At 37.9% G+C, this 26,310-nt stretch overlaps 1 protein-coding gene across 1 annotated transcript in view; it reads left to right on the forward strand.

Annotated features, from left to right (window-relative positions):
• plxnd1 (plexin D1) overlaps positions 1–26,310 on the forward strand; it is a 60,484-nt gene that overhangs the window by 6,777 nt on the left and 27,397 nt on the right. Inside the window, exons 2-14 of the mRNA XM_015347995.2 lie at positions 626–802; positions 3,994–4,125; positions 6,096–6,196; positions 10,241–10,370; positions 11,231–11,411; positions 12,450–12,558; positions 14,847–14,946; positions 17,355–17,453; positions 19,520–19,609; positions 20,603–20,696; positions 21,475–21,632; positions 24,270–24,415; positions 25,491–25,593. Coding sequence (XP_015203481.2) covers positions 626–802; positions 3,994–4,125; positions 6,096–6,196; positions 10,241–10,370; positions 11,231–11,411; positions 12,450–12,558; positions 14,847–14,946; positions 17,355–17,453; positions 19,520–19,609; positions 20,603–20,696; positions 21,475–21,632; positions 24,270–24,415; positions 25,491–25,593 — 1,620 coding nt within the window. The remainder of the gene's footprint in view (positions 1–625; positions 803–3,993; positions 4,126–6,095; positions 6,197–10,240; positions 10,371–11,230; positions 11,412–12,449; positions 12,559–14,846; positions 14,947–17,354; positions 17,454–19,519; positions 19,610–20,602; positions 20,697–21,474; positions 21,633–24,269; positions 24,416–25,490; positions 25,594–26,310) is intronic.

Raw genomic sequence — 26,310 nt, forward strand, 5'->3', positions numbered from 1 at the left:
TGCAGGTATGCACTGTGTCCTTCCACACAGGCAGGTCTTCATCAATGATTCCAATTTATCGATCGCCATCTATTTCCTCTCTGGTGCAGTGTCATTGTCCATGGAAGCATCTTCCCCGTTATTGATCTTGTATGGTCACTACAACAAAGCATTTGATGAAAAAGACATGAATAGATATGCTCCCCTCAAGCAGAGGGTAAGACTATGCGGAAAAGTAGAAAAAATACATTTTGACATTAAGCTTTTCTGGTTTGAGGAACATAAGAGATGAAGCAGAAGTGAGAAGTGAGAAAGAATGTCCAAAAGAAGGAATATTAGTGACGATACATTTAGAAAGCAGTATATTTCTATATATAAATATAGAAATAAGCCAAATCACGTAGTTATCGTTAGTTATTTCGTTCCCAGTCCCACCTAGGATACTGTCCACAAATTCAGACAAGTCTGAACTGAGCGTCAGTTATGGTGCAAATGATATACTTTGATCTCCTTTATTTCTTGTTACAGCAAAGATTTTAGATTGAGATGAGCAGAGTGAGATTTCACAGTTGAGTGTTCAGCAGAATGCGGTTCTTTTGTACTGTATTTGCTGTAAAAAAAACTGTTTCCTCTATCTTCTCTTCAGCTGCAGATGGAACAACTGGACTGTGGGGCAGCTCATCTCCAGCACCCCCTGGCTCTCCGCAGGCCCCTACAGGCCACCCCTATATTCGAATCAGTGGGCCTGACCTCAGTGGCTGTGGACAGTGTTCACACCCATTCTGTGGTTTTCCTTGGGACCGCCAGTGGCAGGCTTTGGAAGGTATGGTCAGCAGAGGTGGAAGAAACTCTGGCCTTTTTGTTTTGTCTAGTTTCTGTTGTTTCTCTTTTCACAAATATGTTACAGTTGAAACACAAAGAAAAATCAGAGTCAGAAACAGTCAAATTACAGAGTGTCTGTATGATTTGGAAAATGAAAGAGCCTTACATCTGCAGCTTATGGCATATCTTTATCTAAAAAGAACAAGTTCTCATGAAATGTAATACAAATTGCCCAGATGTTTTCTGATTCACCTAATAGCTTACTTTCAGAATCTCAACTTCTTTTTATCCTGGTAGCAGCATGATTCCACCTCCTATTACTTTCAAGAAGTTTGGCTGCTTGTGGAATGACTCCTGTACCAACCGAATAGTTTCTTGATGGATGAATTTCACTTGTGTTGTACCATAAATGCTCAGAATATCCGTAAACAAAGCATCTGTTTGTCCGTGACTTCAAAACAAAGTTGCAAAATGTGAACTTGTGAGTGTAACTCAAAAATTCCCTGAGTGTAACAGAGCCACTATGTGTAAAGACTGTTTGGCTCTGACGGTGAGAGTTTAGTGGTTGCTATAGAAACTGTAAATGTCAATAAATATTACATTATATTCAACATCATTTTAGTATTCATAATGAAATGTGAGTTTGTTGACGTGGGAAAGCACATTTCTGTAACTGCACCTGTATGAGCTGGATGGCACAGTGCCACAGAGAACTCTGAACAGTCGTATGTGTAATTGATAATTATCGTGAGACCAGAAGAAAACCCTAGTAACAGCCAAACAAATTTCACAACAGTGTAACAGAAAAAGCCAAAAGAGTTCTGCTTTGCTTGCTTGCAAAACCCTTTAATTAGTTTCAAGCAGTCTGGGTACTGATCAGTACAATGTCTTGTCCTTACATTTCTTTTCAGCAACTTTCACATAATACATATCTAGGATATGAAAGATATGTACTGTAGGCTGTAGGACAAGGGACCATTTTGCGATATGATCAGATTCATTAGAGAGCCTTCATTTGTGGGATGTCACATTAACAGTGACGCAGAACGTCTCAAATAGTGCGTGAAATGTGACTGCTATTGTAAAATCCGAAAAGTAGGATACAAACCATTGTCTCAGGGCACGTTGCCAACAGAACATTTAAAGGATCTCCACTAGAAGCCATGCAAAAAAAAAGCTGACTCATTGCGTGTGCTCTTTAGCAGAAACAGTGGTGAGCAGTCTTTTGATTGGCAATGTCTGAGAAATGGCAAAGAGCTTGTGAAATTTCGGTTCCTCTACATCTGAAAATGAATTGGATGCCAAATAGCTGGTCTGTTTCACTGACCTCAGAACCTGAAGCCAAACTGGCAACAGACTTAAGTGAAGGACTAGTCTGGAGTGGCTGACAAAAACAGTGATGAAAGAATGCCACGGATGGTGACCACAACAGATTTCACCTTGCAGCAGAAACATAGCTCAGATTGAAAGCAGGAAACTTTATCAATAAAGTTCCACTCTAAAAAGTGATGATGAGGATTATAAAATACCACCTTGTGTACTGTGAAATATTTTGCTTTAGCGGTTCCAAAGGTAAGTCAAAAGAGTGCAGGCAGTATCACGCTGTACTTGTGTAAGTCACGTTTTTCACGTATCCTTTTTAACTTGCAGTACGATAGTATGACACCCAAATGGAAGATAGTGTGGAAACACAATTGTGTAGCCTGAGCTCATGAGTGGGTAGCAGTCATGTTTCCTGCTCAGATAACATTGAACTGGTTGGACTTAGAGAGTGAAGCCGAGACAATACTGTAGACAAAGACGCACACTATTGCATTTAAATGTCATTGGTCTATTTATATGGTACATTAATTCATCAAAATATTAGGAACACCCAAAAATATGTGGAGTCACTGTAAGCAGCCTGAATAGCTTGAACATATTTACATGGATTTCCACATTGTTTAGCATGGTTTAGCAAGATATGCAGCCAAATACCAAGCAATTCTATCAGGTTCATCTCTATTTGAGGTTGTGATGCTTAATGTGTGGGACTGTCTGGTGCATTGTTGTGGCCAGGAAATTGATAGAAATTTCTCTGTTCATGCAGGCCATGCATTGCATAATACAAGTGCCCATTCAAGAGCATTCTTAATATTCTGTCTAAAAAGGTGTCATAGTATCCATTATTAATTATGTCATGCTGTTAATTTATGTTCTGTTTCATATGCGTATATATTTGTGTAGAAATTACCTGGGTTAAAATACCAGTTGAGATCTTGTGGCATCTGTCATTTTTCCTCTAATCTCACAATTCAGTGAAGCGGAAGCAAAGTTTGCTCTGGAGCAAAAACCTTTCAAAGTCATCTTGTGTCTGTTTTCAGGTTTAAAGGTGTCTGGATTGTTATCTCTTTCTGAGATGCAATTGCTTCTGTTCCTATTATCTCTTTACTAAATCTTCTTGGGTGTGTGCGTGTCTTGTGAGATATAACTATTGTTGTTTCAAATACATCATTTTAATGGTTTAAATTTAATTTTGACTGAGGCTTTGTGGCTTCAGGCTGCAAAACATGCAGGAAAGCGTGTACTATTTGACCTTCTGTGACCACTTCAGACACAGTCCCTTAATAAAAAGCCAGTCCTGTGACCTAGATGCAGCACATAATTTTCAGTACAGGTCATTTTGAGTAAAATGAATGCTGTCATTTTCGTTTGCAACTATAATCCTTCGGGATGGTTTTCAGAACCTGTTGACATTCAATGTTATGGAGTCCTACCTTCTTAGTTTGTGGTGTTTTAAAATTCACAAAGTTACTAAATTGTCAAAATATAATGTAATTTAATCTTTATTTTTTAGAAAACAGAAACAGCTATTTATTATATGGAGAAAAAGTTACCTAGGTGATTTTTTTCTAAACATATATATACATACTGTATATTTTATTATAACTTTTTATAAAAATATCACCTTTCATTTAAGCTTGAAGAAGCAAAGCAGAATTTGTTAAAGAATGTTCTACACAATAACAGACAAAAGCAAAACAAAATTTAAAACAATTATGGAAGACAGGAAACCGAAAACCTGCAATTTATTTTCACACTTCAGACTTTTTTTAATAGGGTAATTTGCTCTGATCTACTTTTTCCACAGTTTTGAGAAACTGAATAAAAAAAAACTATGAATATAATTTAAGTCAATTTTTTCTTTTGTAGCTTAACCTGCTTAGGAACCTGACACTGGCCAATAAGAGCTCTCTGAAAGTAGCAGCAGGAGAGTCAGTTCATCATATCATGATCTTTGACCCCAGCGATAGAAACTACCTCTATCTTATGACATCTCGTCAGGTGAGTTTCTTATTCACTCATTCGCTATTATTAATGCATTTTTTTATCCAAATGTAACAGAAAGTCAGAATTAATAAATGATTGAAACCTGGTTTTGCTTTTAGTAGAGCTTAGGGAAACATGAATTTCTTTTAAGTGTTCTCTGTACAGTGTATGCTAAGTGTGGAATTCTGAAATTTCTAAAATTATAGTTTTCAAATACCAGAGGAACTGTCAGGTGAAGGACCAATGCAATCAAAATAAAAAAAAAATACTCCACAGTGTTTGTCACTCACTCCAAAACAGCCAGCTTGCTTTCTGTAGTTTTCAAATAACAACAATATCAATCTTACAGCAATTACAGCAGCCTTGGACTGTAAGAATATTAATTTCAATGTCAGAATCAACTATTAAGCTATCAGCTTTGATGGCTTCATCATTCATTATAAGAAATGTAAAGGAATACTTTATAGTAATACGAAGCTGTAATATAATACCAGACTGTAATAGCTCATGGCTCATTTCCAGAACACAGTAGTGACTCACTGACTAAAAACTGACAAGCTGCTGTGTGTACATCTAACTTGACACCATGATGTTCATTGGTATGAGACCAGTTTTTCCCTTTTTATTTCTGCTACTGTTACATCCTGTTTCCTCCCATGTAGCGGTGTTGGTTTGTAAGTACGTGACCAAAGTGATGACCAAGCCTCATAGTTAAAACAGTGATAATATTAGATGTTTATAGAGTCAAACCACAGGATGGCTCTTACATGGCAAACAAGGGCAATGTTTAAAAAAAGACAACAGGAGACTTGCGGTTAGCTAATGTATAATTAGCTTAACTAACTTATTAGAATAAAATAAAACTTAAGAAGCTAAAATAATATATAATAATAATACATTAAGTCAACTCAAATATGCCCAGCCAGCAGTGATACCAGGAAGCACAATTGTACTTGATAATGGGATGCACCATTATCAGCACCAAATGTTGGGAAATAATGTTGTTTCATTTTTCTGGGGGGTGTGGGGGGGTGGAGCTTTTTTCAATGTTCTAGGGGTGGAGGCTAGCAAGCTGGGGCTGTGGGGCGACTCATTTTAAAGTTCAGAGGGGACTTCCACTCAGACCCTCGTCTTTTTCACTTTATGGGAGATGTGTGTGTGTGTGTCGGGGGTGGGGGGTAACGCAAAGCTGAATTAAGAGCTCTGTTAGTTCTGTACGCAGATCTACAAATTCTGTCTATCGGCATCTGGGTGAAAATAAAGCAAGCTGCTCAAATGTATTGTACACACCTCTCAAGTGAGAAAGAAGGGCTCACACTTTGGCCGTGGCATAGGCTTTTATGAGCTAAGTGTTTGATATGATCAGCAGTCACTGCTAGTAGCACCGTTTTGGCAGAAAAATAAGATAAGGGGAATCAGAGCTACATTTATGTATGTATTGGTACACAACCCAGTACCAGAGGCGAAAAACAGTGACAGAGTGAAAGGAGCTTCATTAGTAAGAACAGGATAACATTTTCAGTTTTGCGATTATGTGCCGTAAAGGTCCATGACTTGCTGAGAGTTTTTACAGAGTTCTTTCACCTACTACTGCATAGGATTATTCTTGGTCCAGCAAGTTACCTGGGTCTTTCTTAGTCAATTCACTGAATAACCCTTTTATTTACTTGCTGTTATTTATTTGTTAATGTTTGTAAGCACTCCTTTTTTTCTTATATGAATGCAGTCCTTCCCAATCTATGAAACAAACTGTCTACTGTTTACTGTGGTCCTGTCTGCTGTGATCCCTCAAGGATTTTCACTTTTTGGCTCTCACTCAAGGACCTACAAATACCAATGTCAAGAGAATTAAATGTGGAAATGATAAGCGATCCTTGCAGACATTCACATCTTCGAAGTTTAGTGGGTATGTGTACTTTAGAATTTGGACCCTGTCCAAGGTCCATGGTATGACTAACTTGGCCCTTGTTCTGGTGTTTTCTCAGCTCCTCCGTGTGAAGGTTGCCAGCTGTGACCGGTACACCAGCTGCAGCGAATGCCTCTTAGCTGGTGATGCCCACTGTGGGTGGTGCACTCTGGAGAACAGGTACAGAGCAGCTCCATTCTGATAGCATTAAGATCTAGGAATGCAAAGAAAATGACTGTTGCAAAGCTTTTCCAAAATCCGTTTTCTTGGGGACTTCTCATTGAATCGAAGGGTAAAGGCGCTCATTTTGAATACAGGTTGAGCTCTGTAAGGAAATCGAACCTGGGTCAAGTCAGTAGTAGACTGTGCCCAGGTGTTGCCAAGCGCTGGTCCACAATTAGCTCAGCACCATCAGGGTAGAGTTGGCACCTTTAGGCTTGCAATGACAATGGCAAGTGACAGCCCTGCATCCATTGTCACTGACCCTCCTCAATATTGCAGAGCAGCCTTATTGTGTTAAAAAATTGAGTGGATCAGGGGGTGAGCAGCTTTTTGCGTGCTCATTCACCCCCAGGGGCCTGGGGTTGTCACTGTAACACTAGCAGTGAAAACACTATTGGCGATTACAAATTGGCTTGCTCTATAATAAAAAAAATCCTTTCAGCAGTTACAATTGTGGCTGTTATTCATTTAGTTACTCATTGCTGATGTCTTACCAACAGTTTGAGGGGAAGTAAGGAATCAAACACATTTAAAGAATGATTTTAATGGGAACTTGCAATTTTCAACCACAACCATGGTATCCAGACTGTCATTTGACTTATTATTGTACAGTTTACCACCCCTCTGTGCAAGGTTTGTCATGCACAAGGAGCACAGGGAGCATCATGTCGTCTAGCTGAGCAAATATTCTTTCACTGGAATCAGAGCAAAGAAAGAGGTACTGTAAGCATCCAAGAATCAAGATTCAGTAATTTACACAGGACACCATAAATCATCAGGTTGTAGGGAAATTCTTTGAGCTGGACCTCACTATTTTGAGCATCATATTGAAACCAAAACCACGGGCATCTGTTCATACATCTGCAAAACACGTACTTAAGAATACAAGACCGAACGTGCGAGTCATGAACAGAACAACAGTGTTTAACTTGAGATTCTAAAAAACCTAACTTATCATTGTGGTTGAAGACATTTGCAGAGCCTGATTCCTTTTGTCTACATGAGAGAAGATGGCCCCAGGCTGGGCTTCCTGTTAGCTTCACAAGACTTATAAATGAATTTCACACACTGCAAGTGTTGAACAGCATTTATTTTGTTACGTGATGTCATGTCAGGTATCAAACTATGCCTTTCTTTAGATGATCACAGTTGGTCGTTGGTGTAAAATGGGGTACTGGGAGGGAGGCAAGGTTGCTTTATGAATGATTCTGAGCACTGCTGGAAAAAAATGCTTGAATATCCAAGTAGAGGAATATGGATTTTGGCTCAGTGGGGTTTTGTCTGCACTTCATTATTAAGGCTTTTTTTGTCCAAAAATCATTTCACATCAGTATGCTGAGTATTATTAACTCAGCATTACTGTAGCAGGAAAAGCAAGTCTTTTCTTGTTGGAGTCTGGCAATTTAGACCTAAAGCAGTCCTTCCAAGTCTTAAATTAATCATTTTATGCAACTGTTCGTCCCCTATTTAAAGTGGAATGTTTCCTCTTCAATAATCCTGCAATACTTTAATGGTGTATTTAATTCACAAGCTATTTTCACTATTTGTACATTTCAGATTTTCCCAGGTTTTCTGTGATGAGAAACTCATAATATAAGATAAAACAAATAAAATTGCCTCTCTCACATGGAGTTTGAATTCCTGCTTATATTTTCTTTTCCTTTTTTGAGGCCCTGAGGTCAAGAAAATCTTGAACTTGTTCTTTTTGTTTGGGTGCAAAGCTGCTGACAAAAGAGTTGTGAACTGCAACATGTAATTATTTTATTTTTTTCAGAGAAAAACGTTGGAAAAATCCAAGCCAGTCGATCCCCTCATCCTTTGTCAAAAATGGCTTGGATGTATGTTCAATGAGTCACACACTCATCACCAGTGTGCTCTGGATCTAACCCTGCTTTCCACTTCCCCATCCTGAATTTTACAGTGTCTGAGGGCCCCTCTGATATCATGGTTACTTCTGAACCCAGACAAACGACTCATGTTATTTTTAGCAGCTAAGATGACCTCCTCACTGTAATCGTCTCTTATGATGTGTTTAAGAGAGCACCAACAGGAAGTCAAGTTGCAGCTTTGCACGATAAAAGTTAGAGAAAGTGCGTAAAGTCAGCTTCTTCTTAACTTATTGAAGAGCTTTTGAAAACAGGGATGATTCCTGTTTTTTATATTTTTGAGGTCCATAGGTTTTTTAAAGAGATGATAAGGTCAGACAGTAAGGCTGCTGATTACTGTACTGACGTCGCTATTTTTCATTTTGCCATTTAAGGTCATACAAACATTTCTTTAACTGACACAGGTAATGCATTGACAAAAGGTAGTATCTATAAATTATGTTGAAAATAGGTCCAGCCCAATTCCTTTCTACTACATGTACACCAGTATAGAAAAAACAAGCCAAACTCTGCCAGGCCTGGTTTGAACACTGGGTTATATCACACTAATCTAATGCAACGGCCCAGACCATGCTTCTGTTGGGAATTAATGAAGTAGGAAAGCCGATGACATAGAAACACAATAACACTGCAATGAAGCTAACAGTATTTCTTTCGTAATTTCATGACTTGTGGTTAAAAGATGCATATAAGTACAGTTACCCATGATACAATTTACTAGATTTTGATCAAGGAACAAAAAAACACATTTTTTTCAAAGGATTGGTCAGATCCACAAAAACAATTACTTTTTTAATTAACAGCTTTGTTAATAGATAGATGAGACATGATGCCTTTTTTTTCAATGACATCACTTTACTAATTTCTCAAAACACCAATTAAACATGATGCCGAGCCCCACAATTGTCCTACTTGGACAATTGTCCTACGTGGAGCTATTTTCAGATCAAATCCAAATTAGATGATGATCTTAGGAAATTGTACACATTTTAGTATTGGACTTGTTCAGTGCTTTTGGGCACTTCTTATTGTGAAGTGTGAAGTTGAGTGAAAAGGGCGAGACAGTCGTTCTGAAGGGAACAACTAAGATTTTCTGGCTTTGTTACATTTTGTGAAAGGTACTTTTGCATTCGCTGGCTGAACTGTTTTGGAATGATCATGTGCAGTTCTGTATGACACATTTTAGTTTTTTTTTTAATGGGTTCTGGTGTGGATTTTCTGAAAGCATTTAAACTGCTTTCAGAGAACACACATTACATCCTCTTTGCGGCATAATGTTTTGCCCATACTTAGAGAAGTGGTTTTATTTCTTCGGTGTGTGAAAGGAAGTCCTATTTGTTTGGCTTTTGGTTTCACATTGCACTCTCAAATTAAAATGTTGTGAGGATTTAATAAACTTTTCTTCTTCTTTGGCTTTTTGACCAGGACTACAGCGTGATCGTTTTTAATATTGTGGGCTTTATGGCTTATCAGATATGTCCTACACAGGTAATGGGAAGTTTCAGAGATAAATCTATCAGAAAGGGGGGCAGATGGCTTTTGGAAGATCCACTTATTTAGGTCACTGTAAAATGTTACCAACATCAAAGGACAACTACCGATGCTGATGATGTAATCCCTTCTCCAACTCTTTTTTCAGAATGTATGAGCATTTGTTTTTCACTTGGAGGGTATGGGTTACGTTGCGTAAATAAGGGTAAAGTAACTTCATATTTAATGCGTCGTGATTTCAGGCTTTTAGGCCACAAAATATGTTACTTCAGAAAGGGTGTAAGACTTTCTACAGGCCCTTTGTCTTGACAGAAATCAAAGGTCAAGTTTTTTTTTCTTTTTTTGTTTCTCAGGACGGTCTGGGTAAAATAAAATGAAAATCCTTTAAAAGTGGAACAGTTCGGTATTTACTCACCCTAAGAAGTAGACTTTACATCACATTGAGTCCCACACAGTAGATCCAATAATCACCTGTTTTTGTATATGGGGTAGATGCTTACCTACAGCTTCGTCTCGCTCAGGACATGCATATTCTGCCAGTTTCAGAGTGGAGCTTTGATCTTTCAACACACAAAACAACCCTCCCTCTTGTGTCTTCTCACTCTACATCTTCCCTTTGCTGCAGGTGCTCAATACAAAAAGAATGTGCCCACCAGCTCCTTCCCAGATTCTGGATTGGACTGAGCGAAGGGCCCCAGCAATGTCCGTCCATGACGATAACTCCCAGAGAAATCGACATCGCCACCGACATCAAGGTGAGTCCAGTTTGTCAGTGACTTCTTAGAGCTGGGGTCCAACCACCCACCATCATTCCTCTCCCAGAAGCAGGCTGGATATAGTGCCTTTATGACTTAATTGAACTTAAGAAAAGGTTACAGATTAGAGTTCTTGCTGATATGGTTTGCTGCTAGCTTATTCATACCAGGAAATTGCAACGAAATGGGATCTTTTTGTAAGGAAGTTAATTATTTCTCAACTCTCAAGGGCATATCTATCCAGTGGACATCATCAGCACCAGCCGTGAAACACAAACTAGAGCACACAAGTGGGAACTATGGGGAAGTGTAGTTACAAGCTAAGACTAAGAGGCTGTGGGCGTCTGGAACAAACTACCGAGCCTAGTTGTCATAGCTGACACCCTGGCTTCTTTCAAGACATGTGAGGTTGAGATCCTCATATCACTGAGTTTCTAGCAACCAAACAAGCTAAATGGGCCAGACACCCTTCATCTCATTTGTAGCACTTATGATAAGAACTTTCTTATGTTCTAATGATTATAGTGTTATAGATAACAGGCTTCCCCTGTTAAATGTTTTGATGAAATCACATTAAGCATTGGAAAAGGGTGGCCTTTTATGGATACTATGGCCACACTCTTTATTTGTAAAACAAATTGCCCGTGCTATTTTCAGGATCTGAATTTATTTAATTATACAGTGATGGCTCTAGAACTTATTTTGCTGTACACCTTTATACTATTTTACTATGGGAAAATATTTTTTTAAATAATATGTTCTTAAAAAATAAGTGTGCTATTACATGGGAGAGGGTGGGGTTGATGGTTTGGCAAATATTACCTCTTTCCTTAGCTTGGTCCCAATTCTGCTCTCCCCAGGATTTTGGGATTCTGATCAATGGCAGCGTTCCAGATCTTAGCAACACTGAGGTTGAGTGTAGCTATGGCAACGGAGTTTCCACCAGGGCAACGATATACGCGGTCAATTCGGAACCTCCTCAGATCCAAACCTGCCCACTCTTGCCCAAAGACAAGCTTCCCAGAATTCAACCTGCTGAGGGTAGGTACATTGGAGTGGACTTTTTTTCATTTGTCTCATGTTAAAATAATATAATGGGTACTAAATTGGGGTGGAGTATGAAGAGAAAAAAACTATTCATTGACCCACCTTTTATTAAAGCTCTGTATTGTCCCTCTGTGTTTGCCAGCCATTGTAGGTTAGTAATGAAAGGACTTCCTGAAAACAAATTGATCTCATGCAGATAACACATTACGTAATAGGCAGATGTACAGTCTTGGAATTAATAACAACAGAAGATGATGTGAGAAAAATACAGTACATAAAGCATGCAACCTCCAACTTACAGCCAACATAGTGAAAGTCTAAACCACATAGAGGTTAACGGAAAAGTCAAAAGGATATTGCAGTGTTCATAAAGTTCTAATATGAACATTATCCATATGGGGCTACATGGACATAGTAGTAAGACCGTCACCAAAACAATTGGATGAATTGTTGAAACTGTTAGAGGTCATTTGGAACATTTTAGAGTCCTACAATGATTAGCTTTATGAGAGCATAAAGAAAAGGGCTAACATAATAAATATTAATGTTTTGAATGTGTTGTTGTGTGTTTTAATGATTGTGCTTGTATATATGCATACTCACTTTATATAATTTGAAACAAAGTATACTGTATAATATAATCTGTTTCCATAATGATTTTCAATATTGTACCTATAATGGGAATATAATTGAAACCTATAATTGAAAATATTGTGATGAGAATATAAAACTACAACATGTAACTTAAAATTTGGAAGAATGTTGTGGCCTCTGACTAGTTCGTTTTTCTTGTTAAATGTTTCTCTTGCCTTTGTCTGGTCCATCTCTTTTCCCTCTGGTTCAGATATGTTGAAAAATTAATAGCAAAAAGTATTGATATTAAATGACTAGTCATGTTTGCTTTTCATGTTTGGACATGTTACATGTTTCAGCTTTTCAAGTGCTTGTTGGTATTGGGAAATTAATTTTCTTTATTTTAAATCTGTGTATTCTTTATTTTTCTAGTTCTGATTGCTTGGTTGTCTTTAACAGATCACGTGGTCATTCCTGTGTCAATCAAGGTCAATGGAACTCCTATTGTCTGGGGGAACTTCACCATCTATGACTGTGAGAAGACTGGGATTGTTCATTCAAAGAGACCGTGAGTTACCCAGTGTACATGCTCAGCCAACTGCGTACACAGTATATTGCAGACAAGTGTCGGAAGAAAATAACCACTTTACTGATTCCACTTCACTCGCAAGACAGATCTAATTTTAGCTTTCTGTAACTCCAAGTATGAAAAATCTAAAATAAACCAGGCGGCAACATAGTATTCTGTGTCTTTTGCTGAGCAAACATCCCCTGATTGTTTTGGAAAATTTGAAACAGCTTTGCAATTTCTGAGAAATGCTCAATACAGTATGTCGTAAACCTGGCCAAAGGTCATCACATGATATTTTGGAACAGTTTTCCATTTTTCAGAATCCAGCTAATTCCCCTCACAGTAGGCAGTAGCAAGGCTTGCGTTGGCAACGTTGCTTACTTCTGATTGATGCAGCTTTAAGTTGTATTGAGAAAGGGCTGGAATAAATCCCAAACTTCACGCCACCCACAGGCAGCGGGTTTCAAAACCAATACCTGTTAGTGGGTTCTGTCTCATTGGTTGGCTGTACCCAGGATTCCCCTAGTGGCAGTGCACTACTGGCTAAGATCCACCAGGGATAGGCAGGCTTGAGTCACCTCGGTTATGCCTGTGGTTTTCTGCATGCCTGTGACCTTATATTGGGAATTGCACCAGTCCTCAAATCAATGCTCACATCAAGAGGCGCAGTGGGGCTTTGTGAAAAACAGCAATGACTTAGGAGGAGAGTATGTACAGACCTATATCAGCTGATCTATTGTCAGCAGCTACAGTATATCACCCTCAATTCACAACTGGCAACCCACTGAAGGTAAGCAAGTGTTAGCCTGGCCAGTACCTGGGTGGAAGACCTCCTGGGAAAGCTAAGGTTGTTGCTGGAAGTGTTGGAGCACTCACTGTGTGTTCTGTGTGGGTCCTAATGCTACACAGTGGCATAGTGATGAGGACACTATAAAATAAGCACCATCCTTCAAATGAGGCATGAAACCAAGGTCCTGAGTCTCCGTGGTCATTAAAAATCCCATTTCTTGAAAAGAGTAGGGGTTTTAACCCCAGTGCCCTGGCCAAATTGTCCCCAGGCCTTTACCAATCAAGACCTCCTAATAATCCCCATTTCTGAATTGGCTTCATCACTCTGTTCTCTGGTGTGTGGTGAGTGTACTGGCACACTTTGGCTGCCATCCCATTATCCAGGTAGGGGATACACATTGGTAATGGTGGAGGGGAGTCCCCATTACTTGTAAAATGCTTTGAGTGGAGTGTCCAGAAAAGCTCTATATAAGTGTAAGGATTATTTGTTATTATTTATTACCTCTCCACTTATGTGATGATGCATTGATTGTAACTGTAAAAACTACAGTACATATTTTTAAAAAATACTTGTCAATCCAAGATTTATTATTATTTTTTTAAAAAACCTGCATCATCTACAGTATATTGTTTGTAGTCTGTAATGGGTCATAGCCATGATTTAATCCAGGGCTTGAATTTAGTTGATAAAACACATTTAAAGTGCAGATGAAACATATCAATGAAGAAGCACACTTACAGGCGTAAGGCAAAAACCTTATAAAACCTATACATCTTAGTCATACGACTAAAGATGTATAGACATTTTTTTAAAAACAGTGTACGATACAGTGTATTAATATGTTGATTTTGCTAAAAAATGAAGTATTAAAAAGTGTTTATTGTCCTTCATTCTACTATTAATGTAATAAGAGCTGTTGAGTCCAATGGGCTATTTCTGTAAGTGTGCAAAGTGCCGTTTCTCCCTTTTTTAGTCCTTTCATATCAGTTTTTTTCTTTGCAAGGAATAAATGACAGTTGATTATAGCATGTGATCTTTTCTCTCTATGCCAGATAAAAAGTGTGAAATCCTTTGTGGTTTTGATAACTGTGTTTAGACTATGGTATTTCAAACAGGAAATGAAGATCAAAAGTACCACCAGTTCTAGAAATTAAATCTATGTTATTTCAAATCGCACATATGTTGTTTTTCATTTTGATGCATGGCTTGTTGAAAGCATTGGTATTAAGTGCTTACAGAACATTTTATCTTCCTGTTAATACAGATTCACAAGTCACGTCAAGTAGATGAGTTATATTTTAATAATTTTGTTTCTGTAGTTCATAATATTGTTCTAGGCTATTATAGGAACAAATTAGACCATCTTCGCAGGATTAACTCACTTCAAGGACATTATAAATCATACGTAATAGAAGGCACTGAATTCCAATACTTGTATTGTGTATTCCTAAAAAAATCACTTGTCAAAGCTATTGTATACAATTTGTGTTTTCAGGTGCACCAGCTGCCTGAGCACTAAATGGAAATGTTACTGGAATTTAGAAAGAAGCGCTTGTGTCTCACGCAAAACAAACCCAACTGACACTCTGCTTGAGGTAAGACATTTATTAGTCAAGCAAAAGTTGATTTTGCTTGAGTTTTACTTTAAGTTTAAAAGCTCACACCTGAAGAAGCCTTCACAGCCGAAACATTGTGTTTTCTCTCTTCTGTTTTCAGTATGGAATAAACCTATTACTTGTTCCTTTGCAGACCATGCATGCTAACGCAGCAACCCACCTGAAAAAGTTTAGTTAGTTAATAAAGATATATAATATAGATAAAGACATCATAATACATACATTTCATGCTCCTAAGCATTTTTCCACCACAGAATGTTTTAATTGATTTATTACTCACTATATCAGTAGATCTTTTAAAGAATATTACTCTGAAGCTAGATCATCAATGAATAACACGTAAACACGAGATGGCATTTCTTAAAAAAAGAATCAAATACAAATTTGAGTCCACTTTGATTGGAGATTAAATTATTATTTTATCCTTGAGATTTATTTTTTTAGTCTCAACAATGTATTACAGTATTTTCTGCCTTTACATTACATTTTTTGCAAGACCCCAGTTTTAAAAACTGCAATGAGATTTTTTGGTCATTGACTTCATCAGTTTTTTGGCCAGGTCACAAGCCATTAGGAACATCCCTGCAGGCAAATATATCTCACCATAAAGCAGAGACAACACCAAATACTTTATATTCTGGATGCTACCACAAAGTAAGCAGTTTTACTTTGGATTGTGTTGGGTTCAGAGAAGACTTAGATGTCCCTTATCCAAGAACGTAAATGTCTATGTTTTTCTCATGCTGATACTCACAGAACACTGTTACTACACCACAGATAATCTGTAACTTTGGTAGCTTAAGGGTTTTTTCTTTGAAATAGAATAGTGCCCGTCTGCTCACACACAAAAAGTGCTTGTCGAAACTACATTCTATGCCTTATGGCCACTGCGGAAGTGAACTGAATGACTCCATCACATGAGTGGGTGAATGTTGTGCCACTGTGTTGTGGAATTCCCCATGTTCGAGTACTTATCTTTTCCATACAATATCAGTGAGCCACACACAAGTCATTCAGACTTGGAGATTTTAAAGAAATATTTACCAGTTATACTGTTAGCACAGAAGAAAGTGGGTATACTGAACAGCCGTGCCTCATGTTACAGGTTATTTATGTTCCAATACAAACTTTCTAAAGGTTAACTTCAGGATCACATATTCTTAAGTAGCATGTTAACCCTCGAACAATTTCTTGCAATATATTTAATTCAATTTGAATAAAACAACATTCGAATATCTATTGGTATATACAGTGCCTTCAAAGGTATGATCTTCCATTTTGTGAAATTCCAAAATGATACATATACATTTTTTAAAACATTATATTGTATTCAAAACCTGAATCCACTTCTGATGGTGAGATATGTTACAGTACATGTCAACAAAAACTAAAGAGAAAAAAATGATATAAGTTGATGGATTAAGTGTTCAGACTTGTTTACTTAATCTTTGGTGGAAGCCCTGTTGTCACCAATTACAGCCACAAGCCTTTCTGGTGTAAGTCTCTATCAGCTGACTTCATAGCTGGGTGCTGCCATCACCATGCTGGACTGTGGAGACTGTGGTGACTAGAAGATGTGCTGTGTTACATAATGCTTGGCACATACTGTAGACCAAATTATTCCAGTTAGGTCTTATGTAACTACAGAACCTTTTAGCACATTTTTGCAAGTATACTTTGCCAGTATTTTGTTGTGGACTCTATGCAGCCTTTGGGATGGCTGATTTTTAGTAATAGGTTCCTTCTTTCCATTCAGCCATGCAGGCCAGTTTGTGATATATTGCGAATGCCAGCGCTATTGAACTCTGTAGCTCTTTCAAAGTGCCCATTTGCCTCACAGTGGCATCGCTGACCAGTCTCCTTCTTGCCTGGATGCTCAGTTTGGAGGGACGTCCTCATTTCACCATTATCTGGGTTATATCTCGCACTTTGCAATTCCTGATGTTTGCATAGACTGTGCAAATGGGGATATTCAGGGATTCTGACATTTTCTCCACTCATCTTATTGTAAACATAATTTAATTTAGGTTTGGCCGTAGCAGATGGTTCGAATACTTGTGCAATCACGACTTTGACATTTTTATTTCATATTAATCTAATTAACCCTTTCTTTTTGTTTATGGCTTTGAACGTGTGGAGGAGATTTGTGTATATCAAATACTAATTTCAACTTGAAAGTGTCATGACTACAAGCTTTAAAGCAATAAAATGTGAAAACCATGCAAGGTTCTGAATACACATGCCATAGAGAAAATGGCACTATAACTGTATCATCATGTGTGTTGAATCCTATGGGCACTTCCATTTGAATGCGAATGCTGCACACGACTGTGGTCTTTAAAGTGTTAAGAATAACACAAATGCCAATGTGTTTTTCATCACTGCAGAACTCTATGTACTGTCCAAGTGTGAATCCCTCGCTGACTAGACCAACGGCAACTGGAACAGCACAAGACATCACTCTCACTCTGAACAACACAAAAGAGGTACAGGTTCTTTCATCTCTATTCAGCTGACGCAAGCTGTTGCTGCTTAGTCAGCGTAGTCAGCATCTCTGAAGGGGCTTCACAGCAGATGAGACTTAATAGTGATTTTTAACAAAGGTAGATGAGGCTGTTGTCTCCTGACAGTGATTTGAATTTTTGTTTCATTGTTTATGTGTAGTATGTATGATTTATTTTCCAGCTATATGTATCGGACTAAGTGCAGTTTACCACTGGCTGTTTATACACACCATAAGGTATAACACCAGAAGGCATCACTTTAAAATGGCCACTCTAAATGCCTTCATGACTTTGAGACCATTTCCATAGAAATATGAAATGCAAATGGTTATAGATATTCCAAAATAACTTATGCATTTATAAATTTCCATATATTAAGTGTTTATACGGTATGTTAAAAGATTCCAACTTACATATCCAATGGGTTCTTTTTTAGTTGAGGGAAGGAACAGTCCAAAGGAATATGTCTGGTTTCATCCCCTCAACATATATGATCTGTAAACTAAACTTATTTTTAAAAACTGCACAACTTGCAGATGTGCTTTTCAGTTAACTGACCTTCAAGAATGTGATTTGCACCAGAAAAGCTTTGAAGACACAAGACATCTCTTAAATAGCATCTGGTAGAAACATGTACCTGTAGCATAAGCCACTGACACAGGAAATTCACCCACCTCCATCACAAGTTTGCACCAAATGTATCTGTCTGTGGCAAGATGTGATATTGAGGATTATCAAAGAAAGAAAGGACACACAGTCGGAAGAACTTCAAAAGACATCTTTAAACTGAAACAGTAAAATGAAGCTCCTTAAAATATAATATGTTAAGGCATCAGACCACATATTTGTCTTAGTTTTTTTCTCAAAACGCTTTTTATGTTTGTGGATTTTGTTTCATTTTGGGAGCTGAGTTAGAGGGAGGTGGAGCATAACAAAAAGATTATTAAATAGAGTTTCATCATGTTGCAGCAATTGCAATACCAGTCTAGTTATTGTAGACTCAAGTTCATTTGACTTTAAATGGAAGTTATTAACTGAAGTTCGGGATAACAACAACAGGTCACTCTGACACAGCTGTTTCTCATCATCATTATTAACAAACTTAGCTATATATAGTATATCGAGCAAAAAAAATCTCCCTTTGACTCAACCATCATTCCTCCACCCCCTCTCCACCTTGCAGCTACCACTTGGTTCACTTGGTTCAAGAGGAGGCTACCCAATAATCAAGTGGGTTAAGACTACTTCTCTCACCAAGTATTCCAAACATTCACAAAATGAAGAATAAAAGTTGGATGTTGTTGTCTCTAGTGAAATGCATTTATTAGTGCCGCTAGGACAATTTAGTTTCACCTACAGCTGGATACTCAATCATTTCAGAATTAATTTGAAAAAAGATACTTAGAAGCAGAGTACCCCGTGCTTACCTCATAACCAGAAAAAGCTAATGAAACAGCTGCTGCTGCCAGCACAGTCAGATCTTGATTGCTCTGTACTTCTACTGTGACTGTCTAACTTCATTTTAAGGGCCCTGTGTGAGACAACACAGAAGGTTGTACCAATGATTAGTGGTGGGGAAAATCTTGTATTGTTTCGTTTTTTAACCTTTTCTGTTTCAAGAACTTACAATTGATCATTCTCTCTCACAAAATAAAATTAATGAGTAATGATAATGGGGTTATGTGATGCAATTTATCAGATCATAGTATCTTACTAGTAACAGTCTTTCATGCTTAGATCTTTTGTATTGTAAGGGACCGTCTCTGGGAATAGAGTTTAGGTTTCATGAAGATGCTTTGTCTTTGACATACTGTAGTCATTGTAAAAATGGTTTATATGCCTGGATGCAGAGAAACACATACCAGATCACATTTCGGACAACGATGGAGAGTAGGAACCCCCCTTGTTGTGGTTGATGTGAATGACGTGCTTTGTTTTCCCTAGATCTGAGCCGAGTGCAGAGTTTCCATGTAAGGGTTGGCTGACAAGGTCGAGGATTATTCCGCTGTGTTTCCCTAACCCCTTGTACTCTGTTTTCCTTGGACCAGGGAACACCACTGCAGTGTGATTTCGGAAATGATCAGTTATACGAAGCAACATGGCTTGACCAATCGACAATTAAATGCAGCAGCGTAACAGTGAGTATTGCATTCCAGCCAGTGCTCATCTGTCATGGAGCTCACGGTTGTCTGTATTTTGTTTATATTGCTGTTTAATGCAGGTTGGTATTTCTGGCCTTTATTGATAGCTTTGCAGTTGTTATGCTAAAATTAATATGTCCAATTCTGTAAAGATCTGTTTTCTTTTGAAAATGGTACAGCAAGGGTCTCCTTTAAAAAACCTTGCAAATTAACATTTTTCTGCATTGACTCATGAGATTAGAGAGTACAAGTTGTATGAGAGTAGCACCCGCGGAAGCTTTTTGATTACTCTAATGCCTTAGAAAATTGCAGATGAGTTCTCTAGAAGATGAAGTACTTTCACTTTTTTATTCTTGTGAATTCACTGTAAAATTCAGACGCATTAGCATGTTAAAGACTAAGGCTACATCATTGTCTGAAATGAATGCCAAGTTTTTCCTTAATTTGGAAAAAGTCCAGTATTATTTGCCTATGTTTCTTTTTCATTAAGTTGTTACATACCTGAGGAGCTCCTGCATGATTAATGACCTTTAAGTTACAGTGCTATGCACCTTAAGCAGGAGAGTAAGCATTTATCAACTAGGCTTCATAAAATTGTAAGATACAGTCCTACATTCAGTCATGCCACAGTAAGCTTATTTAAGCTATGAAAGAGAGCTTAACATTTACTTTATGCTTTTGTTATTTGACGTATTATTTATTACAAAAGATGTTATCTCGATAGCTGTTATGGGTTCAAGTGTTCAAGGCTATGCTTTGCAGCCTGTGTCAGAAGAAATGATATGTAAGTTGACTGACATTATGCCTGTGTCAGCTGACTAAGTGTGTACTGTGTGGCTGTTTGCACTGTGAAAACTGGTGGGTGGGAGTGACAAGTGAGAATCAGAACAGCGGAAAAATTCAGAAAGATAAGTACAAAAACGCTAATTAAATAAAAACAAACATCCACACAAATTCAGTCTGTCTCTCAACTCTTGTCAAATATTGCAGTTATACACAACAAAGAGAAGCCAGACAGTCCATCTCAACCTGCGATTGAAGAAACACCAGGACAAATTCCTTGACAGCCCTCTACCAGTCACAGGTCTGTAGTGCTTACACAGGCAGTATTTAAACCTCTCAAGGGACAAACAGAAAGGGTCCAGAAACTGTACTGTAGTGCTACATATCTGTTGTGTGTTTTTCTAACAAAGTTTAACAGAAGTAACTTCAGTATAATTGAGAGGATGATGAAGAGCGAGTTAGTGAGCAGAAGTGAGTAAATATTTACTATTTTCCCTGCTTGCAGAGTTATTTTCTTCCTGAGCTTGCATTTGACCTAAATTCAGGAAGCATGCTTATTTAATGTCAACCTTTTCTCCTGCTAGAAATATTATGATAAGACTGTTCTAGGAAACAGAATTACACAGCCCATTTAGCATCGCAATTACACTTTCTGCAATGCAAATATTATCAAAGCTGCTCTAATGAGGAATTAAAGAGAAGAGAATGGGAAACATGAAGCTTCAAATTAACATACTGTATAAGCCTGCTGAGAAGTTGTTTTTTTATGTTAAGTGCATAATTTATAGATACAAGTATTTGAGTTGTGAGCTGTGTCATGGAGGTTAATTCTATGCTGAAGGGAAGGGAGAAGTAATAAAAGCATTTAAGGCTGTTTTTAACAGGTGTGTAAGCTTTACTTTATAAGTTAGATTTTTCTTCTTTCTACTTTTCAGTGTGAAATTAACCTCTTAACCTACTTGTTCTTATACAAGCAAGTGGTCTGTGTCTGAACCTTGATTGGAGTGAATGCACACTCCCTGTGGTGTAAGACAAGACAAGACATGATATATTGCTCTTCTGACCCCTATGCCTGACAGTGGAGGTGTACAACTGTGGGACAGGCAGCACAGACTGCTCTCAGTGCTTGGGACGGGAAGACGAAGGCCATTTCTGCTCCTGGTGTGACAACACGTGCAAGCCCAGGGATGAGTGTCAACCCCTTAAGACCACCTGTCCTGCCCCGGAGATATGGGAGGTAAAAGCCCACATACACACCCAATAGGTTTCAGTTAGGGGCTCTATTGCTTCCATAGTCAACTGAGGCTTTGTAAAAGAAGGTGCACATTTACCTCTTTCTGACTTCATGGAAAAGCTGAGGGGGAGAGCTGGCATTGGCATTGCAGTCACATTGTGGGATAGTCAGGACAGCTGCTTCTTTGATAACATGAGCTGCTGTGTTTTGAGTGGATTTAACGGTTATTTGTAGGATACACTGAAATCCCTGCAAGACAGATCATTCACAGTAACGGAACAGAATTAAAATTAATATAAGCACTAAAAAGGTGAATATTTAGTGTGACACTTCTCTGTTCTGAATCCACAATGCTAGATAAAGTGTGTCACATCTGAAATATTTTGGGTTACTTCCAGATAAAAAAGGACACCGTACATGTGCAGTATTGTTGTTCTAATGTTAATTTATACATAGTGCTCTTCTTGCCATTAATTCGACATAATGTAATTTGACATTTTTTTTGTGGTTGGTTTTAATTTGCAGAATCAAATCTTCCCCTTTATTAATATAGCCCTGCAATGGACTGGTGGTCATATCTATTTTTCTGCTTACCACAACACTTACCAGGATGTGCAGATTTCTGATGATGGATAGATACTCCTACTCACACAAACTGTAAAAAAGACTAAAAGATTGAAAGACGGTACAGTGTTCAGAAAACCTAATTTAGTTAATGGAATGGAAGGAAAAGTATAGAAACAGTACGTTGTTGGCGTATACAGCAGTATTTAGTGTCCAGATCCTGTCTCATGAGTCTGTTCTTGGGCATAATTAAGAATGATTTCCAAAACTGACTCCTGAAAAATAACACTGATGAACAATACATCAGCATCACTTTTTGTAACTGGTTTCCAGTGTCAGTCTCTGGCAAATCATTCCTGCTAATGGAATAATCAGACTTCTGAAATGATGCAAGCCTCGCAAAAGGATTATATTTATATATTAATAAATCCAAAAAATGGAAACCAAGTCACTGAACAATAATACTATGGGTTAGATGTGACCTTAAGAGAATAAGTTTGCATCAAAGATCTGGGAACATTTAGTGTTTCTTTATTTTTCTTCTGAGTACAGATGGCTGACTGCAGATTAGATCCAGTGAAGCCTGTAGTAAATATCAGAAGCCTGATATTGCTACAAATATCTGGTGGTTACAGCAGTCACATTACTAAGTGATATGAGGAAATTGATAAAGTAGTAACAGTGTAAATATATTCATGCTACTCTTTTTAAATCCATGTTCTTATCAGCAATTCTAATGAATGCCAGACATAGATAATTGTCTGTTAAGACTACAGAAATAGCTGTACTTTGCAAAACTCTTTTTCCTCTTCCAAGGATGTCCCATTTTGTTTAATTAAAAGTGATGTATATGGTACACATTTTTAAGTGAGTAATTTAAGACATTAAAAGCTAAAACTGAACAGTTTTGTGAGTGACAGTAGCACAAACTGCAAATAAAAATTGTGAACCTGAAATGAGACGTCAATGAAAAGAATCTTGTTAATCTAATAATGGAACTGTGAAGGTTAGTAGGGAACACAGCTAGATGAGCTGCAATTATTATCAAAGAAATAATTATTTGAGCAAGACTTCTGTTTGAGGTGGTGAACAGGGGTTCTTATTCCATAGAGATGTTTTACATTTTCATCGCTGTCAATTTTCTGTTAAAGTAACCATAGTACTGACCAAAACCACAGTAATGACCATAACCATAGTACTGACTATGACCACAGTACTAGCCATAACTATAGTACTGGCTGTAACCATAGTACTCACCATAACCATAGTAGTGATTGTGACCATAGGACCATAAACATAATATTAACTATGACCAGAGTAAATATCAAGTATAACCATAGTACTAACCATAACCAACGCAGTGACTATAACAATAGTACTGACCGTAACCATTGTACTGACCATAACCATAATATTAACTATGACCAGAGTAAAAATCAAGTATAAGCATAATACTGACTATAACCATAGCATTAACTATATTCATAATACTGACCAAAAACAAAACTACTGACTGTAACCATAATACTGCCTATAACCTAAGATGGAAACAGTGGCGGCAAGGCAAATTACACCCTGTTTCGATGCCAGTAAATCGCACACTCACGCAGGGACAAATCAGAGACACTATTGAAACCAGAGTACCCAGAGAGCATGGGGAATAATATTCAAACTCTATACAGAAGTCCACAATCAAGCCCAGAACCCAAGAGCAGTGAGGCAGAATGCCATTGTGCCTTGGTGCAATAAGAAATTATTTATTGAATTCTTCTTAATTTTTTCAAGATACTGTATATTACAGAGAGGCCACCAGTAGGGTCTGCATTTTCTTCTGAGATTACTGTTGCGTGATACTTTCTTGCTGTTGCTATTGTTTTTGTTTTTTTTTGTGCTGCAAACTAAAAATAAAAGCCAGCGTGCTGGAGGCAGCCTGTCCTGAAGGAGTGTGCTGCAATCCCAGAACTTGCTGTTTCAGCTGGGCCTCTGTGGTCAGCTCTGCGAAGCGAAGTTTCCCCCTGACCTAGTTCTGCACATTCCAGGCTTCCTGTCAGCTCCTTTCTCTCCCTTCTCTTGCAGATCGAGCCTCTCAGTGGGCCGCTGGAGGGGGGCACCCTGCTCACAATACGAGGAAGGAACTTGGGTCGCAGGTTTACTGACATCGTGGTTTCTATCAGACATGTGCACTGTCTCCCTATCCAGAGCCAATACATTGTTTCAGAGAAGTAAGTGATTATGAAGGACAGCTAGATCCCATTTCAAAGCTCAAGGGGCATGTATTTTCTTTATAGTGGTTCTTTTTCAGGAGGACCGTGTCCTTTAAATTTATCACAAAACAATACTGTTTTGACTACAGTCCTGCACAGAAAGTGTACACAAACCTGTGACTCAGAGATACCAATTTCAGCAACTTTATTCAAACCAGGTGTATAGTTTTGTCACAGACTGAAGACTGCAGTATAACGGTCTAGTAAGTGTTAATATGGAGATTCTCCTTCTGTTACTGTTAGACACAACAGCATGTGTTAAGTAGGAAATGTTCTGACACATTGAAATCACAACAGTTTGGCGGTGATTCTTTATCACCAAACTTTAAATGAAGGAAATAACCTGCTCTCCAAAAGAAAATTGTGTTCACACTGTAGTAAGAAAGCATGCCTCTCCCCTTCCAATTCTTCCGGTAGATTCTAAGTTCTGTAGATGCTTTCTCCTCCTTTTGGCTTCTCTGTTCACTGTCTTCAGTAAATATGCAAGCAATATACAGTATAAACAAGAGTGCTATTGATAGCAGTATTTTAACTATAAAAACAGGCCTTTTTACAAGTGGAGGGATAGCAAAACACCCATCATTAAGAAAACTATGGCACACAAAAAAGAACCTATTTGAAAAGATGAAAAAACAAGGACAAGAGAATACACTAAGAAATAAAGTGACCTATAACTGTTTTTAAGACATCATTTTCTGCAGTACAGGTTAATACACTTGCTGATCAATAGCTTCACTATTGCATTCCCCTTGGCATCTCTGGGATGCTTGGCTGCAAACTATGATTTTGGGGGATCATGCCCTTTGACTGTATTTCCCTTTATGTTGTGTTTGCAATCTCTGAGTAAAATGAACCCCAGATTTAATCTACTGAAGGAACAATATTTGTCAAAATTGTGCTAAAAAGAGATCTTTTTTACTGTGCCATTTATCAAGAAACTTGTCTGAAGGTCTGCCCAGTAACACACGTGCACACATTTGTCTTAACTTAAATGGCCAAATAACTGTTCTTCTTTCTGTCTGACTATGTGTAGAATTGTCTGTAAGACTGGGAGCTCAGCGTCTGCCTTCTCAGATACGGTGACTGTGAATGTGAGTCAGTCGGTGGGGAGGTCCCAGAAATTATTTAAATATTTGGTGAGTCTAATTTTTCTTTTGTGATATTTTTGTAAACTTTAGAGCACAAAACCTGCACACAGAGGTCCCATAAGAAGGAACTTGTCACTTTCTGCACAAATGTTATTAGACGTCATTTTAAATTATTTTCTTTTAACTTCCAAAAGTGCAAAGCTTTGGAGTACTTTGAATGTGTGTTATATAAAGCCTTAACGACATTTATTCTGAATTTCTGCATTGTTGCAGCTAATAGTTCTTTACTGTTTTTAATATGTTTTTCTAGGAACTCCAGACATTTCACTGCTCAGTTATTCATATTTCACAGGGTTATGCCTGTGAATACAGTGGCAGAGCCCAAACATGACTAAACCATACCGTATAATGATTTCAAATCACTGAGTCTCTAAAATTCTCAACTGACATGTTCATGGGTGTGGTGGAAAAACGTATTTTACTGTTTCCATGGTACTGACCCCGTACATGTTTGAGCAGCTCTGCGAATAGGATGAAATAAATAAAGTGATCTGTTCACTCTGTATTTTGAACACTGCACAAATAAAATTCAGCTGGATATTCTTTTTTTTATTTCATCACAAGACAAACAAAACACTGGGCCCACTGTGAAAGGAGCTCCCATTAAAATGTGTAAACCATTAAGATGAGTCATTTCTGCCTTTGAAATATTGAGTCTGTCTTTTGAAGCCATAATTTCATTTTTCATGGATTTTTTAGATTTAT

This window comes from Lepisosteus oculatus, chromosome 4 (assembly GCF_040954835.1).
Source record: "Lepisosteus oculatus isolate fLepOcu1 chromosome 4, fLepOcu1.hap2, whole genome shotgun sequence".
Taxonomy (NCBI): domain Eukaryota; kingdom Metazoa; phylum Chordata; class Actinopteri; order Semionotiformes; family Lepisosteidae; genus Lepisosteus; species Lepisosteus oculatus.